This window comes from Strix aluco, chromosome 3, assembly GCF_031877795.1.
Source record: "Strix aluco isolate bStrAlu1 chromosome 3, bStrAlu1.hap1, whole genome shotgun sequence".
Taxonomy (NCBI): domain Eukaryota; kingdom Metazoa; phylum Chordata; class Aves; order Strigiformes; family Strigidae; genus Strix; species Strix aluco.
In genome coordinates this window covers 43,004,987-43,021,778 of record NC_133933.1, presented here as the reverse complement: position 1 = coordinate 43,021,778, position 16,792 = coordinate 43,004,987, and the positions used below count along the sequence as shown (strand labels likewise).

Here is a 16,792-nt window from a genome sequence, read left to right as displayed (position 1 = left end):
CATAGAGCTTGAGCTGCTATAAATAAATACGACCCAAAGCAACGCCATTACTTCTTTGAAAACTGCCTCTTATTTAATTAGAAATTGAGGAGGGCTCACTGACTCAGCATGTTTAAGTAAATTATTTTAATAGTACAAGATTGGTGCAGATTGTTGCCATTTCAAAGGTCAACTACACTAATGTTTTAATACCAACATTTTTAATCATTAGAACATCCTTTTTGTTCCTGCAAAACCTGATGCATCTTAACAGCACCAACCTGACACAGCTGATACTACGACTCTATGCTTCAGGTAACCTCTAGACAATAACAACTTTACACCAAGACCAAATTTAAAGGAAAATGCTCACCTCCAGAAAACTTCCCACTCAGCACAGAATCCAGGGATGTCTCATCTTCCCCAAGTGCCTGAACAGTCACCTCTGGAAACTGCAGCAGACTGCTCGTTACCTGAGCTGTTAGGTCTCGCATTCTTCACTGTAAATAAACAAAAAAAATGCAGAAATAGACTCATGTCAGCCATAAATATTTTTGAGATTGCACAAGTTTCATCAGGATGCAGTGAATAATCTCCTATACATCTCCTGTAGCTCTTTTCCTTAAATAAAGTGGCACTCAGGACAGTTTTCGATCTTGCAGCAGAGCAAAAAGAGAATCCTTTTACTTTCCTGATGCTTATGAGATCACAAACAAAAAGTGACACAGATGTATTGGCAAGATAAATAACAGGAAAAAACCAATACACTGAGTTCACATCTACTCACATGGGTTACTAAGATGCGATCTGAGAAAAATCATATTTTAAAAAGCTTCTCAGTAAAAGGTATAAGTTTCCGTTTGTCCTTTCCCTTGATTTGATACTTTGCTATTTTTTGTCAGTTGTCTTTAGTAGATTTCACACATCATTATGTCTTGTTCACCTTTTGCATGTTCATTCTGAACATTAAGGAATCCTAAGTTCTTAACCACCTTCATTCTCAAAGTCTTCCAGAAAACATACTGTTGATATTTTCACATTACAAGCAATACAGGCTTTCATAGCTCAAGTAGAAAGTAGTTTTCCATACACTTATGATGGAAACGTAACACAGCACCTGTGTTTTTTCCTATACTTAAATACTCATATTCTTTAATCCAGCCCTTTCCTTCCTATTGCCTGTCCTTATCACATCTCTGCAATATTTTACAAAAATTTCTAGGCCTTTCAGACAGTTTCCACACTTCTACAGGTGCTCCACAAAAAGTCCACATTTCAGTATGCCAAGATAGACTTTTTGGTGGGAAAACTTAAAAGCTGAAGTGATTTAAAAGATTAAATAGGTGGCTAAAGAAGAGATATTCCATACACATGGAAATACAAACTACTCCAAGTTAACATCTCTTGCAAGTTCTCTGGGTTATTGAAAAAGCTGACGGAAGACAAGACAGATTTAATTATCTTCTTCAAACAGCACTGCTTTCTTCATGAAGTCTCAAAAGATAGTACACATAGTTGACTGCTCCTGGGTGTTCCACAAACTGACCACCTCAGGCATCAAACAGAACCCTCACCCTGTGCTACAAGCCAGTACAGCCAGCCCCTTAAATGTGCACACAAAAGCCTGCTGCATTAACTGTACCATACAGGTTCTCCTGCAAATGAAGTTTTATGATTGTTTCTTCCAGTGTGTACTAATAACCTATGTCCCTTACAGCACAGGAGGTTACAGCTAGTTTTGAACACTAGACTTTGGGAGCAACACAAAGTCATTAAAGGGAAATGTTTACAAATAAACACAATTTATATGAATTGTACTTCCATGTAGAAAGATTATGCTCTAAAGCCTGGGCACTGGAATCTACTATATTTCCAGTCACAAGCACTCTATTTGAGAATATGTTCCAGTATCTTCTGCCAACATGAAACACGTGAAACACAGAAAGTGTAAGTCAGGGGCCCACACTAAGCACAAGTCAACATGTTGGAAAAAATATTGCCAATGGCAAAGCCAGTATTGCAGGACGCTGCTACAGGCAGCCAGCCTGACCACTTTGCCAGCGTTCACAACTAGCACAGTTCAAGTTCCAAGTGGGACAACTTATTTGCAGCAGTTTTGCTGCGTTTGTTTTTTGGTACTTGTTATCATTTCAAAGCGACAGTGGGACGAACTTTTGCACTGCATCCCGGGGCTCCAGAGAGTAAAAAGCCCCACAATTTGATCGGCATTCTGGCCTAGTTTAACTGTAATGATTTATTTAATATGTCTTATGAGTAACCCGTAATACCAAATACTAAGACAGATATACTGGGTTGCTGAATAGCACCTTTTAAATGCATCAGTCTGTGCCCATCACCACTTGCCCTGTCACTGGGCACCACTGGAAGGTGCCTGGCTCCGTCTTCTTTACCCCCTCCCTTCAGGTATTACATGCATTGATGAGATCCCCCTGAGACTTCTCTTACCCAGGCTGAACAGCCCCAGCTCTCCCAGCCTTTCCTCGTAGAAGAGGTGCTCCGATCCCCTCTAACCATCTCTGTGGCCCTTCATTGCGCTCTCTCCAGTACCTCCATCTCCCTCTTGTGACACTGGGGAGCGCAGGCCTGGACCCAGCACTCCAGGTGTGGCCTCACCAGTGCTGAGCAGAGGAAGGATCACCTCCCTCCATCCGCCCGCAAAGCTCCTCCTCATGCAGCCCAGGACACCACCAGCCTTCTTTGCCACAAGGATACGCTGCTGGCTCACGCTCAGCTTGGTGTCCACCAGGACGCCCGGGGTCTTTTCTGCCAAGCTGCTTTCCAGCTGGGCAGCTCCCAACACACACCGGTGCGTGGGGTTGTTCCTCCCCGGGTCCAGGACTTTGCACTTCCCCTTGCCGAACTGCATGAGGTTCCCAGCAGCCCATTTCTCCAGCCTCTTGACGTCCCTATGGATGGCAGCATGACCCACTGGTTTTATCACCTCTCTTCCCAGTTTCCTATCATCAGCCAGCTTGCTGAGGATACACTCTGCCCCAACATCCAGATCACTAATGAAAACATTGAACAATCAAACCCCCACCAAAGTAGCCTATTTTAAAATACTCAGTTGGTCAATCCTCCCCTAAGGGAAAACACTGACTATGACAATGTATATCAAGGAATTTTAGAAAACAGCACAAAATTCCAAAAAGTGCATATATGATTGTAGTGGAAAAAAAAAAATCTCTGAAAACCAAGTCTGTGTGGTAAGCAGTTCATGATTATTAATACAATGTCCCACAGTAATAGCAAGATCATTTTAAGAAAAAGAATGAACAAGTATCTTCCAGTAGGGCAGGTAACAGCATTCAAGAAAACTTCTCAACTGCATGCTCTCCATGAGTCACCTTGCCTTTGCCACTGCCTACCCGAACAGGCCAAGAGCACAGAACTTTGCGTGGCCAAACTGGAAATCAGATTTTAAGATACTCTACTGGGGAGATTTGAGTTGAAAAACAAAACACTCACCACCCCTAACTCCCCACCAGATCAGAAAGAGTTCTTCTCTGGTGGAAAGCTCACACCTTGACACAGTGTAATCCAATCTACACTACACATCAAATGTGCTTATCAGTCCAATACCACGAGTAAGAACCATCAAATAGGTAATGCTCCAACACCTGGACCACTCATGTAGCTTTAAATTTAATCATGCTGCAGTTGTTCAACTGCATCTAAAAGCATGTGAAAATGCCAGAGTATCAGGCATGCCCAGGTTTCTGCTAGTAAGCCAATAGGCATTTTAAACCTTTTTTTTTCTAAATGTCTGGCTTGGCAGTATGGAACTAGGAAGATAAAATCCACAATAAATTATGAACAGTATATATAGTGGTCTGGTTATTAGGATGTTTTACTTGCTTCATTCTGCTCAGCTAAACCAAAGATTAATGGAAAATGAAAACAGTGGGAAAATAGATGGAGCTAGTTTAAAGGCACAGAGCCTCTCCCTTAAGAGATATACCCAACACTAACTGTGCTGCTGCTCTCTTTGAAAACTGCAATCACATCCCAATCTCTGTCTGTTAGAAATCAGATGAGTCTACATGGCCACAGGCTTACTCCATGTTCAGAAGTAAAGCAGAATCCAACCTTTCAGCTGTATCCTATACCAAAGTGGTCCATGTAAAAGTTGGCAAAATTATCATTCTTCTTCACCCTAGGTACTTATGACTCCCAAACATCATGAACTTTTTCCAAAGAAAAGTACATGCCACAAGTCCTAGACCGATGATAGATTTTTGGATTTAAGAGCTCCAGAAACAAAATAATATTTAGATATTACATATTCACACAGAATCACATACAGTGAAGTCCGAGTTCTGGGATGTCAGTTCTGACAGCAGTACATGAAAATCAGTTTCAAAGGCCAACAATGTTCTGGGTTTACTGAAGAAAAAGCTAAAGATACAGTCAGTTGCAGCTGAAAATACGATTTCACAAAACATGTTGACTTCACTGCCACCAGAAGAGAGGCCTTGCTACCGCCTCCCATCTCTCCATCTCCTCCTTTGTTCTACTCCTTTATTCCTGTGGCTTACCTTGCACTGACTTGAACACGTTTTAGAGCACTCTACAAGCCAAGTTAACTCCCTAAGCAGGCAGGAAACTAACCCACAGAAGCAGATAGTTTTCCACCAGGCTAAACTAGCTTGCAGAGAGAACTAGCAAGCATAAAGGTTGGCACAAGGAAGGAGGCAGGACAATGCACTGGGCAGAAGAGGGAATTTGTCCGTCTCCACTTTGTGGCAGTAAGCCGTTATGCTACCTCACGCACGTGTGAAACTACACACTCAGTCTGCAAGGAGAGCTAAAAAACTCTTCACTTTTAGAAACGACACCACCCAAGAAAGAGTCAACTTCTAACTCCCTCTTGCACTTAAGAGACTCGCTGTCTCACTGAGAATGGCTGCAACTGGCAGGCATCAGTCTTTCATTCAGCCAGATGTGGAAGCTAAAGAGGTTTCAAGGAAGCGTTACTTGGTGATCAGAGAATGGACAACATTGGGTGACAGTATTCAGATAACATTTTCTAAGGAAATGGGACAAAGAGTGGGAAAAAGGCAAAGAAGAAATGGAAGAAAAACTAAGTTATATTTGGGAAAAACAGCATCCACTTCGATGACAACTATAGAATTTTTTGGAATTATTATTAATGACTGGTTCAATGACATTTTCCCCAGAAAAACAGGAAGCAACTCAAGCATTGGAGGAGCAGTAGATGGAAAAGATGCTTTCTGCACTTCAGTAGTCAGGTTCAGTGAATCTGCACTTTGCCATATTTTACTCCTGCAGAAAGAGGATGTAGTGAGCAAGTCAGCAGGTGATTTAGTGAGTACCACTGGGTCATGTCTTTCCCACTCAGGCCAAAAACCTCCCCCCAATGTTTTGGGCAAAAATCCCACATTTAATCCAAACTCTAAATTTTAGTCTAAAAAGCCACTAGCATAACAGAGACTGTCTGTCTCAGAATTCTACAATCAGGCTTATTTCACTGGAGTGCAGCCTACAGATTCTCCTGCAGTTTGTGCAGATGCTCCACAACCACAAAGCTACAGCAGAAGGTGAGAAGAAGAAAGAATTTCAGCTCTCTATCTCAACAACCCCCACAGCTAAGATCCTGTAGCTCATGCAGACCATAGCTTTGATTTTCCTTTGAATGAAAAAACAAGCAAAACCAACACAGATCAGAATCTGACACTAGAGCCAGTTTACCCAGCTACCTCCTACGGTTCTTCTCTAACACAACTACATTTTCATTCAAGAGTTGTAGACCCTGTCTAATGTGGCTAAGCTAGCAAAAGTTCTTAAAGTCAGTTCTGAAATTATGCTCTTTTTTACATTGCTTGGTGTACATGGACAGACAGATGTAGGTGCTAAGTGTCTCAGCACTGAACACACACACACCCTTCCTAATAGAGTCAGCGGCAGTCAGCAAGACACCTCAGCGCATACCACACCGGTATGCTGTCTCACCGCTTGCCCCACCCAGCACAAACTCCGGAATCACAGCATTACAATGAAGAGAAAGGCCCTTCCAGAATCTCTCCAGGTCACCTGGTCCAACCCCCTGCTCAAGCAGGGTCCCCTAGAGCAGGCTGCCCAGGACCATGTCCAGACAGCTTTTGAATACCAAATGCTGAAACATACTTTTACAAACAGCAACCTGACAAGCTGAACTGCAAAAACATCTGCAACACATGCAACAGGCCCTGGTGTTTGGTGGCTCTCTCCTACCAATTTAAGTATCCTCTCCACCAGACAAGTAAAACAATACCACACCAGTAAAGCCTTGTCACCACTGTTTCTCTAATACTATACGCAAAAGCTTACTACGCAGAAGATGCAAAATTCATAGAAGCCTGATTAAGTTCATTTCACCGTCTTAAAAAAGCAAACCCCAGACAAATCAATGCAGGAAAAGGAGTCGATGCAGTAAGTGAACGAGGAGCTGTCCTGAGCAGAAAAGGATACAGTGCTGTGTGCCCAAAGGCAGGGGACAGCTGCCAGCCGAGACCCACACAAGCATCCAGAGTGATGGGCTGGAAAAGGTGCTTGAGCTACAACATTTAGCCATAACACCCCAAAGGGGGTTCAGCGCTCCCGATGGAATTAAGTCTAGATTTCCCATCATTTTACCAAACATGATCAGGAAGCCATTATTAGACCTGAAAGACTGACACCAGGCTTCTTTCTATTGGCAGAAGCTCCAGACCCGAAGTCACTGCTTATTATGGAAGAAGAAATCAAGCACTTTTGTTTCAGTCAGCAACTCTGCAGCATGATGCACTCTTCATGCAAAAATCAAGAGACACCCCCCCACCCCAAAACGCGCTGGATTCCGGTAAAGCTGCGCTCTCCCCGTTACACCCGGCCCTCTTGCCGCGATCGCCGCTCTACGCAGAGAGCGAATTTCCCGCCTCCTCCTGGAAAACGACACCGAAAGGGGGGAGGGGGGAAGAAAGGAAAATTAGAAGAAAGCAGATAAAAACCCTCCAAAAGTGACCGAAGGAGCGAGAGGCGGGGACGCGCGCCGGCTGGGCAGGAGGGAAGGCTCCAGGCGGCAGCCACCGCATCTCCCACGCCCCCCAGCCTCTGACGGCCGCCTCCCGGCTGCGGAGCCTCCTCGCACGCCGCCGCCTCTCATGTGCACCGCCCAGGCCGCGCCGCCGGCCGCCCCGGCCTCCCCCGCCGCCGCCGGGCCACGTGTGGCGGGGCACGGCGCCGCAGCCCAGGGGGTCACTTACATAAGGGGCCGGGCGACGGCGGCCAGGCCCGCCCAGGGGCCCCGCGGGCCCGCGCTGCGCCAGCGGCGGCGGCGGCCTAGCCGCCTCAGGAGCGCCCGGTACCCGCTGATACGGGGGAAGGCAGCAGGAAGGCGGGGGTCGGCATGGCCGCCGCCCCCTCCGCCGCCACCTTCCCTCCGCACCGCTCCCCGCCGCCCGCCCACTGCCCACCCCAGCTCGTTTTTTCCCCCCGGACGTGCCGATGAGGGCGGCGGCATCTCCCACAGCGGACGTAACAGCCTCCGCCTGCCGGGCCGGGCCGCGCCGCGCTCGGCTCCTGCGCAACGGCGGAGGCGCCGCGCCGGGCCGGGCCGTGCCGCTCCCCTCCCCCCGCGCGCGGCACCCACCTCGGTCGCTCGCCCGCGGCGCGGGGGCGGGGCGGGGGGCGGGGGTCTCGCGAGAGCCGCCGCGGCCACCGCGGGAATTTTCAAATTCGCAGGGCGCGGCCCTGGGCGGCGGCCGCTCCGGACTACGTGTCCCAGCGTCCCCGCCGCTTCCGGTGCGGGCCGGCTTCGCGCGGGGCACGCCGGGAGCCTGGCCGGCCGCCGCGCCCCTGGGGCTGGCGGGGCGTTGGGCGGGCGCCGACCTTGCCTCGGGTCCCAGCGGCCGTCGCCGCCGCCGGCGAGTGTGAAGGCGGGCGAGCCCAAGAGCGCGCAGGGAGCGCTCCGACCGCACGCCCCGCACAGCCCACCCTTGGCCCGCAGCACCGCACCGTCTGGGGCCGGTCGTGGCCCCTGTCCCGCCAAGAAGGAACGCCATGGCGAGGAGGTGGCCTGCTCGGGCCAGCCCTGCCAACGCGTGTCCCTCTGATCGCAGGTCCTGTCTGTCCTCCTTGGGGCACTCGGTTGCTGCAGAAAATGGGTTTCAGAGGAGCTTGGAGCTCCCCAAGCGTGAGGCCCTGCTGGCAGGGACAGTGTCCCTGACCACAGGGCTCCACTCTGGGCGAGCTTAGCCTGGAAGTTGAACTCCCCACTAGTAGTCTGCAGGCTTAGTTTGTGGTTTTTTACACTTCATTACAGACTCTTGCCGGCACAGCTGTTTCAGCAACAACTGCAATCATGGCAGTGTCGGTGGAAACTCAAGAGAAGATGCAGTCATATTTAAGTGAAGCTTAACCCTGGTTCCAGTGTGTGAGGTGTCTGGAAAGGCAGTGGTTCTGTATTACCGTCCTTCAGTCTGAATGGGGTTTATGCCAGGAGTATTTGCTGGTAAAATATGCTAAATGCCAATGAAAAGAGGACTTCGTACATTTTGTTAATAAACTGGTTTCCAGGCACGCTTGATTCCTGGTCCCTAGTTTATTGCAGTTGTTCCTACTTGACTGCGAATGTCTAAACAACCAGGAAGAAGAAACATAGCTAGACTTTAATGAAATAATACTGACAATTAAAAATACCTGAAATAGTTTAGCTCAAGACATTAGATAAAAATTTTAGACTAAAAAAATACCCATATGGCAGCATAAATAATCATTTCTTTGCAACGAGAAGCCATGACTACCACACACATTCACTACTGATGAGCAGGCAACTGGAGGTACATACCTGTACAAAACTATTCTTTACAACCATCAGGATGATAGCTCTTTGTGTCAATTTGCCAAGCTGAGTTGTGACTTCCTTTCCATTTGCTTTACAACACAAGGTATATGTCACCATCGCCTTGGCAAGATACTCACCCTTTTGGGTTTTGCTTCTTGGAGGTAGAACGTCAGCAACCTTAGGAGAGAGAAGTATCACTGTAATTGTGAATTACTGTTTGTTGAATCCTAGTTCATGACTTTTGATGTTCTGGATGTTGTTTCATTTAGGATGAGATGGTGGTAACAGACTGATGTATTTCTTGTGCAACACTTTATATACAAAGAGTGAGCAAAGTCCCGCTTTCTAGTACTGAGCAAGAATTAGATGACAGGAGATATTTCCAACCCCTTTTCCACCTAACAATCACTGCTAGGACCCCATCTTTTTCTCCAGGTAGCCAAGAACTACGCATTTTGTTCTTTTTTATCACATGTACTCAAATCTCCATTAACGTGCAGAAGCCAGTTCATGATCAATCTGCAAGTGACTGGTCAGAATATGGTACTCCCCTTATTTCAGCTACCAAAAGAGCTCAATTTCTTTTACACTTATCTTAAATAAATCCATTAGCCATCCCAACTTCAACAGAGCATAATGCAGTCACTAGCACACTTAAATGGGAGCCACTTAATTTCTTTTACGTGAGTGTTTTGCTATTGTCACGTGTTAAGTAAAGCTTACTGAACTTACAATAGTGCCTGCAGCATCATTTCTTTTCATCCCTCAGTTTAAAGTAAGGAACTAAGTCTTCTGTTTTCAACTTCAAAAACAAAAGGAGAGAATTTTGGTCTTTGGTATTTTAACAGAATTTTCACTTTCATGCTATTTTTTTCTCCAGCCCACATAGTATACTTCACAAAAAGATTCACTGCACATCACATTCAAGATAATTTTCATTACAATTTACAAATTGTCCAGAAAGTACCAAAGCTATTAAATGTCACTCCAGCAGTTTAATACCTACCTTTTCTCTCACACTCCCACATGTATGTCCTAAAATACCCTACAAACAGTAAAAATGAAAATTAGAATACAAACCAATTCTTGCATTCCAGACTTCTTCAGCACATCCATAATGAGTTTAATTGATTTTGGACCAAATCAGCTAAACTTTGAGAGAAATGTTTAAACCCTCCACACAGTAATACATGCTCAAAAAGGTTTACCAAAAAAACCCAGAACCAGATAATAACACTAAATGACCCTACTGAGATTCTCATATACTCTTTCAGAACAATAGTTTCTTGTAAGTAAGGACTAATCTGTTTCCCATCACAGCAAGGACTCCCTGTTAGACTCAAGAGTTTCTTTAACGACACAAATTCACTAAACACAAAATTCAGAAGAAAAACCGCTCAATATAGTCTATGCAAACTATCTAAGGCATGTGATTCAAAGATAACTAGCAGACACCCACCTCTTTCTTCACCTTCTTTCCCAGGAGAGGAAGCCCCTTGTCTGATAAGTGCTTACCCCCTGCCCCAGTCCCTCTGGATTTTAAAGGGATAGGCTATTTAGCTGCAGTTTTCCTCTTATTTTTAATAAGGAAGCATATGTAAAAGAACAACACAGTTAATATAAAATTAAGGTTACATTGTTAGTCACTGAAAGGAGAGAAATTATAAAGTGAAAAGTGCAAGTCTAATGCTGCCCCTTTGAGGGTATGTATTGTAACATGGCCGAAACACTCTGACTTTAAAACATGCATTTTCAGATATTAATAAACAAACCTGCAATGCTTCTAAGAAGTGGCAGGATCATCAAAGGAGTGACAAATATGTTCAATTTCTCCCAGCACTATTAACAGAATATATGACGTCTAAATTACAGCTGTACCTCTTAAGGTTAAGTCTACCATTCTTTATATTATTATGCAAATGCTGATCATGACTCAGTGGCTGCTGTTGCCATTTTAGATCTATTAATTTGTAGCATGTAAGAGTGCTGTTCATGGGCAAGGAGCCCACCATGCCAGGCAATGAAGTAGCGTGGGACAGCCCAGCTCCCGACCCAACAGAGGAGGTTGTGCACACAGTCAGGAGGCGTCGGTGAGACAGTATTTGCCAGCACAAAAGGAAGCCTAACCTTGTCAAGTTTCTTGTGAGGAAAAGGGGATTTTTGAAGGTGCGTTAGTTTTGCAGCTGTGTGCAGGCAGCTCCTCCCAGACAGGCTGGGCAGTGTGACACCCGCGGGGCTGCATACGAGAACGTACTGAGTGGGTGATACCACTGGCTGATGGGTGATGGCAGGGCTGATTGTTACATGTGAGGGGCTGTGCCTGAGACAGGCAGAGGTGGGGTGGGCTACGTAAGGTCTTGAAAGTGAGGACAAGTGGCTCTCATCTGATGTGACAGAGAGTAAGGAGCTAGAGGAGAAATGCAAAGATAGACATGACAGCACCGGGGGACTAGGTAGAGCCATATCCTTTGCTGAGGCATTTAGAGTGATTATGTGCAGGACAGGGCTGCATTTATTAAGGACAGGACAAGAGCTTCGACAGTAAGCACAATTCAAAGGGGCAACAGCTTGGATGAGAGCCTTATCTGTATGGATGGAGACAAAAAAGCCTTGTGTCGGGAATTATTTATAGAACAAACCTTGCAAAGGTCTGGACCAAAGATGTCCCCCCAGTTGTAGCATACGTGAACATTGGCCTAAACAGCAACTGAGGAGCAGCATGATGAAGTGGTCTGGTTTAGCCGAGCTTGAACTGACAGTGAGGGTTATCTGAGCAGGCATCAGCGAGGCTGGCAAGGTTGTGTTTGGAAAGAAGGCCTGCGGTTCATCTTGCCCAGTTTTAAGTGTCTACAGTGCAGTCATCAGCATCAGCACCAGAGCCACTCAGCTGGGCTTCCTGTTTATGTAGGGGAGGGAAACCGGTTTTTCCTGGGGACCATTCATCTGACCTGCTTTAGATACTGCCTATAGGATCAGGTGGAGGCACCTACACTGTACCCTTTTATTTTTGGTCAGGTTGACCTCACCTTGGGAGACTGGTCTGAATAGAGCAGTGGATCTTTAAGTTGATCAGCAGCTGAATTTATGTTTGTGGTTGGGATTACCCAGAGATAAGACATGGAAGAGAAAGAGGACAAGGACAGAGCTTTATACCACCCATGCTGGATTCTGGCAAGTGAGATAAAGAGGAACCTCCAAAAGGTTCCTCTATGTATATGTATATGTATATGTATATGTATATGTATATGTATATGTATATGTATATGTATATGTATATGTATATGTATATGTATATGTATATGTATATTCATATGTGTATACGTATATGTATATGCATATATATGTATATGTATAAAGAGTAGCTATCGGCGTGGGGGAGAGGTTGTTTGTTTGTAAACAATAAGAGGATTAACAGATTCATTTATTGAAATGATAAAGAGCCAGAGAAGGGTGAGCAGTCAAAGAGATAAAATGAAAATGAGGCAGTTAAGGAGATGAGAGAAAGTGGAACCATGAGCAAGCAGAGGAGCAAGAGGACAAAAACAAGGGAGCAAGCTCTGTGTCAGTGGCACCAGCAAAGAATTGGAGAGAGATACGTGTGGAAGTGGATGTGCAACAGTGTGGGGGGGTCCAAAGTCAAAACACTGGAAGAAAGCAGTGAGATCCTGTGCAGATAGAGAAGAAGAAACGAAGACACAGTGAAGAGGGGAGATGCTGCAACTGGTACTGTATGCAAGTTGTATGCCAATTGAAAATGTTCAGCTACCCTGGAAAAATCATGCTGCTTGACATACAAGATGTCATCAGGTTTCATGCAGCTAAGATTGTTGAAAACCTAGTGGACAAGCTATATTTGAAAGCTAATGTTCTTACTTAGCTAAGTTAATGATTGCCAAATCTAATTGTAAGGGCTGTGTAAGGAACAAGTGGAGTCACAGCTGCAGCAGCACAGCAGCTCTGAAATGGGGCCACTGAGACTGAGGGACTAACTCGGCCGGTCACCGCCTGCTGCTGTACAGCTGCAGGTGCCTGAGCGCGGATGTGCCCCATGGGGATACCTGGCCCTGGCAATACCCCCTGCCCGGAGGACGGGGAAGCCTGGAGCACAGCGCTGGGTGTGAGGAAGGGCTCCAGCACCGCTGCCTTCCCCCACTGAGGAAGAACTTCTCCTCTGGGAGAGCTGGGGAAAGAGCTCAAAAGCAATTTTTGAATTACAGGGAGCTGGAGGTGGGGCTCCGGCTCCTGGTGATGTCCTGGGCAGCACAACCTTCCTTCCAAGTCAATAAGTCGATATCTAATTACGGGTGAGACTCGCTAGCACGATCTGCTGCTTTGTGCCGCCCCAGCACTGCGGTGCGACTGTCGCTCCGGTGTAACCACTCGACATCCACGTTTGCCTTTGTGTTGCATTTGAGAATCTGTGAGTCTGCCTCAAAAAGCTAAAATGGAAAGTGATGCATGTTTGATAATATTTTTTTCAAATCATTGTGGAGAGCATACAGTAGCATCCTCTACAAGCACTTCTTGGTTGGTGTTCACAGTCTGAAATTTTTGGTAAGCTGTACCAAAATTAAGCAAATACTCAGATGAAGAAAGCGCTGTGTTAAAACGAAGTTTGGGTTGTAAGCATGTATCAGGGACATAAAAGTGAATCAAGAAAACGCTGCAATGGTGTAATAATTATTTTCAAGCACAGGATTGCTTAGAAACACAGGATGCTCAGAGATGTGGTTATACTTATCCAAATATGTAATTAGAAGTTTAAAAACAAGAATTAAATACTCCCTTTCAGTAATTACATAGGAGGGATCTATTTGGAAATCATATCCTGTGTCTTTAAAGCCAAATATTAAAAAGCCTCAGACACAACAGACAAGAGTTTGGGCTGTTTGAGGGGTTTCATTGTGAATTTTTTCAGCTGATAATTTTTTTATTTAGTCTGTTTTGTGGTTTTTAAAAGACTAATCTTAATTTTCTGGATTCAGAATGCTTGGTTATGAGATACTAGCAATTAGTTCTATACATTTTTTACTCTTAAGTGATTTCTAAATATTCTCAGCCTTTAATTCTACTATATATTTCATTGGGAATAAATATTTTCTATTTTTCCTTAAAACTGATATTAACTCAATTGTAGGGCATTACTTATACTGCATATTAAAAGCATTAATTAGTGATTTTCAATATCAAAACCAAATTAATTGGAAACTTAATGGACCAAAAGTAGTGTAACAGGATCTCTTCTATTCTCCACTAGAGCGGTAATAATTTAGTATAAAGACAGGCACTCCAGAATTTCTTAGAAAGAGAAAATTAAGTGGTGGTTGGAACTGCAGTTGCTGAAGAGTCATGCCATAACAAAAAAGAGGGAGAGAAGGGTCTGTATTTCAGTTCAGGGAGAAAAAGGGACCATATGAGACCTTGAAACTACTTTCTTGAGCAGCACACTGTGTATTGGTTGCATCTCAGTTTCATCTGTAGAAAACATTACAGCTTGATTGTTGATTGTCGGAGCTACTCCCAGCTGCATTTTATGCATTACAAAGTTATATATTACAAAATTTTAGGGTGGGGGGGGGGGGTGGTGGTGGTTTGCTTTATTTTTTTTTTTTAATTGAGGTAATTGAAGCCTAGGCATCTTTCTCTTGCTTATTTAAAATGTGACTCTTCTTCCCTTAAATCAGGTTGGGACAGGAAGGTGCATTTGGGTCTGATCCTCTGTTACCCCTCTGCTGTGCATGGCAATTGGGGAAGGACTGCGGGCAGCAGGTTTGGAGTGAGCTGTGGTGCTGAAAAGACCTGTTTTGCTCTAATACTTGGTTTGCATACATGTGTTCCTAACTGAGAAGCAGAGAGAAGACAAACGCTGTAAGGTCTGGCTTCAGGGAGGTGGGAACCTCTGAGTAATATTAGTAGCATGACTAATGCCATTTAGGCTTTTAATTTCATAATTTAGGGACACCATGTCATCTACTTAAAATCTACAAAAAGCAGTCACTTAGAAGTGAGGAGATGAGGGATTTCAAATATTTTACATTCCCCACATAAATGCATTTTTTCTCCGCAAGTATGTGCATTTCTTCACAACACAATAACCTTCATGTAAAACCAAAATTGATATTGTTCTGTCAATAACAAGGCTGAGAAGTAATGGAGATGTACCTTCAGGGGAGATGATTGCTTCTAGAAACAAACTGGTCGTTATGACAGGATTTATCTCATCTAACTTTAGCCATATGAAAGATGAGTATCTAGTTTAAGTGTGCCCGAAAGACTGTTTTTCTTCAGCTATGCTGACTGATCAGTCAGATTTCCCTCACTCACAAGCCTACAGTGCACTGGACCTTACACCCTTCCACCTACAACACCAATAAATTAAAGTCATCTGGGCTCCCTCTGTAGCTGAAGGAGAGGGTATGCACTTCAGGAGACCTTGTTTGTCCCATCACTGGAGAGTCACCTGTGTGGGTCAGCATAAATGTCCCTCTGGGGTGCCTGGGTCTCCCTTTAACATTAGAGGGAACCTGGGCAAATTGCAAGGAAGGGTGCTTCACTTTCCGATAGCTACTGATGGCTGGAAGGAATCGCTCTGTTCATCAAGGGTTGGGAAGCTGCTGCTGCTACACCTTGTTTAGTGCATAGACAATTAAATCTCCTTAAAGTGAGCTTCTTCCATATGTTGCACTTGTTAGACTGCTCTAAGACCTTTCAATTATCCATGCTGAGCATGAAATGAAAGGCAAAATAACTCCCCAGACACAGAAGTCTCTTAATTATATATCGCAGTTCTTTATAGGGAAGTTCATGGCCTGCATTTGTTTACCCTTCCTTTTATGTTTCTTTTTAGGTTCTTGCAGGTAAAGGTAGGTGGTTTCTTCAATGTGTCTGAAATGACCAACATATCAAAAGTAAGGGCAAGCTGTGGTAACGTGGATACACCTTACACCAGTTAATTCAGAGCAGGCAGTTTCTTTCTATTTGGGTTTTTGTTAGCTGACCACACAACAAATTCCCAAGCTCTCCAGCAGCATTTCACTTGCCCAGCCTTTTTGATAACTGGTGCTCCTCATTGTGCAACATGAAGGTCACACAACAAAAATACCCACCAGTCAACAAAGTGGGACGTTCACATTCCAGTAGTAGCACCCAGTCTGCATTGCACATCTTGAGAAAATTGGGGTCTGTACTTGATGGTGTAAACAACCATACTCCTTTACATAGGAAAGGAATAGAAGTTCCTGCATGGAACATGTCTAATGTGGCTGAATTAATTGTACTGTTCGAGTGCGATGGTTTTTATACCTATGGTTTTGCTGATAAACCTCAATGGCCATTAGACCAAAATCAAGCTTTTCCCACCAAATAAAAAAGATAATTTATTCGGCTCTAAGGTTACATTTCTGGTCTTTCTTATGGCTCCGACAAACCCCCATCACCTTTCATATTGAAACAAAAGAATAATCAGTTTGCACATTTGGAAAAAAAGAAATTAATCCTAAAGAGTAAGGTCTTAAAATCTAACTCTGAAATACATTTTCCCCATGATTTCTGGTGCAGGGGGATTTTTGAACTCAGTTCATGCAGCACAATAGCAACAGTCAGTGCACTGGAACTGAGAAGTGGTTGCTATGCCAAGGTGCTGCAAACTAGCCTGCAGATGCTTTCTGAGGTCTAAAATAAAAACACTACAATAATTAAGAGGAGGGTTGTTTCATTGGCACCAAAATCCCTCTGCTGACTACAGTTCATTATCACTGTGCAGATATGGCATGTGTAAGGAGGTTTATACTGTGTTCAAATTTTGAGTGCCCTAATTTAACAAAACTTGAGCTGGGAGGAGATCAATTTGAGACTGTTGATATTAGGCATTTTCTTTGGTGGTTATAGTCTCCGTGTGTGACCTTAGGTCAAAATATCAAAAGGTGTAAACTAGAAAACTTGGAGGCAATCAAATCCAAACTTACGTAG

The 16,792-nt window shown here is 44.5% G+C and overlaps 1 protein-coding gene across 3 annotated transcripts in view; it reads right to left on the bottom strand.

Moving 5' to 3' along the window:
• Nucleotides 1-7,749, bottom strand: part of AHCTF1 (AT-hook containing transcription factor 1) — a 50,306-nt gene extending 42,557 nt beyond the window's left edge. For 2 of the 3 annotated variants that reach the window (XM_074818317.1, XM_074818319.1), the window contains exons 1-2: nt 7,484-7,602; nt 353-479 (exon numbers count right to left, since the gene is read on the bottom strand). In XM_074818317.1, coding sequence (XP_074674418.1) covers nt 353-473 — 121 coding nt within the window. In that variant the 5' untranslated portion in view covers nt 474-479; nt 7,484-7,602. Of the gene's footprint in view, nt 1-352; nt 480-7,483; nt 7,603-7,630 lie in introns of those variants that run through there. The other variant, XM_074818318.1, reaches the window with a different exon arrangement.
• Between the last annotated feature and the right edge of the window lie 9,043 nt (nt 7,750-16,792).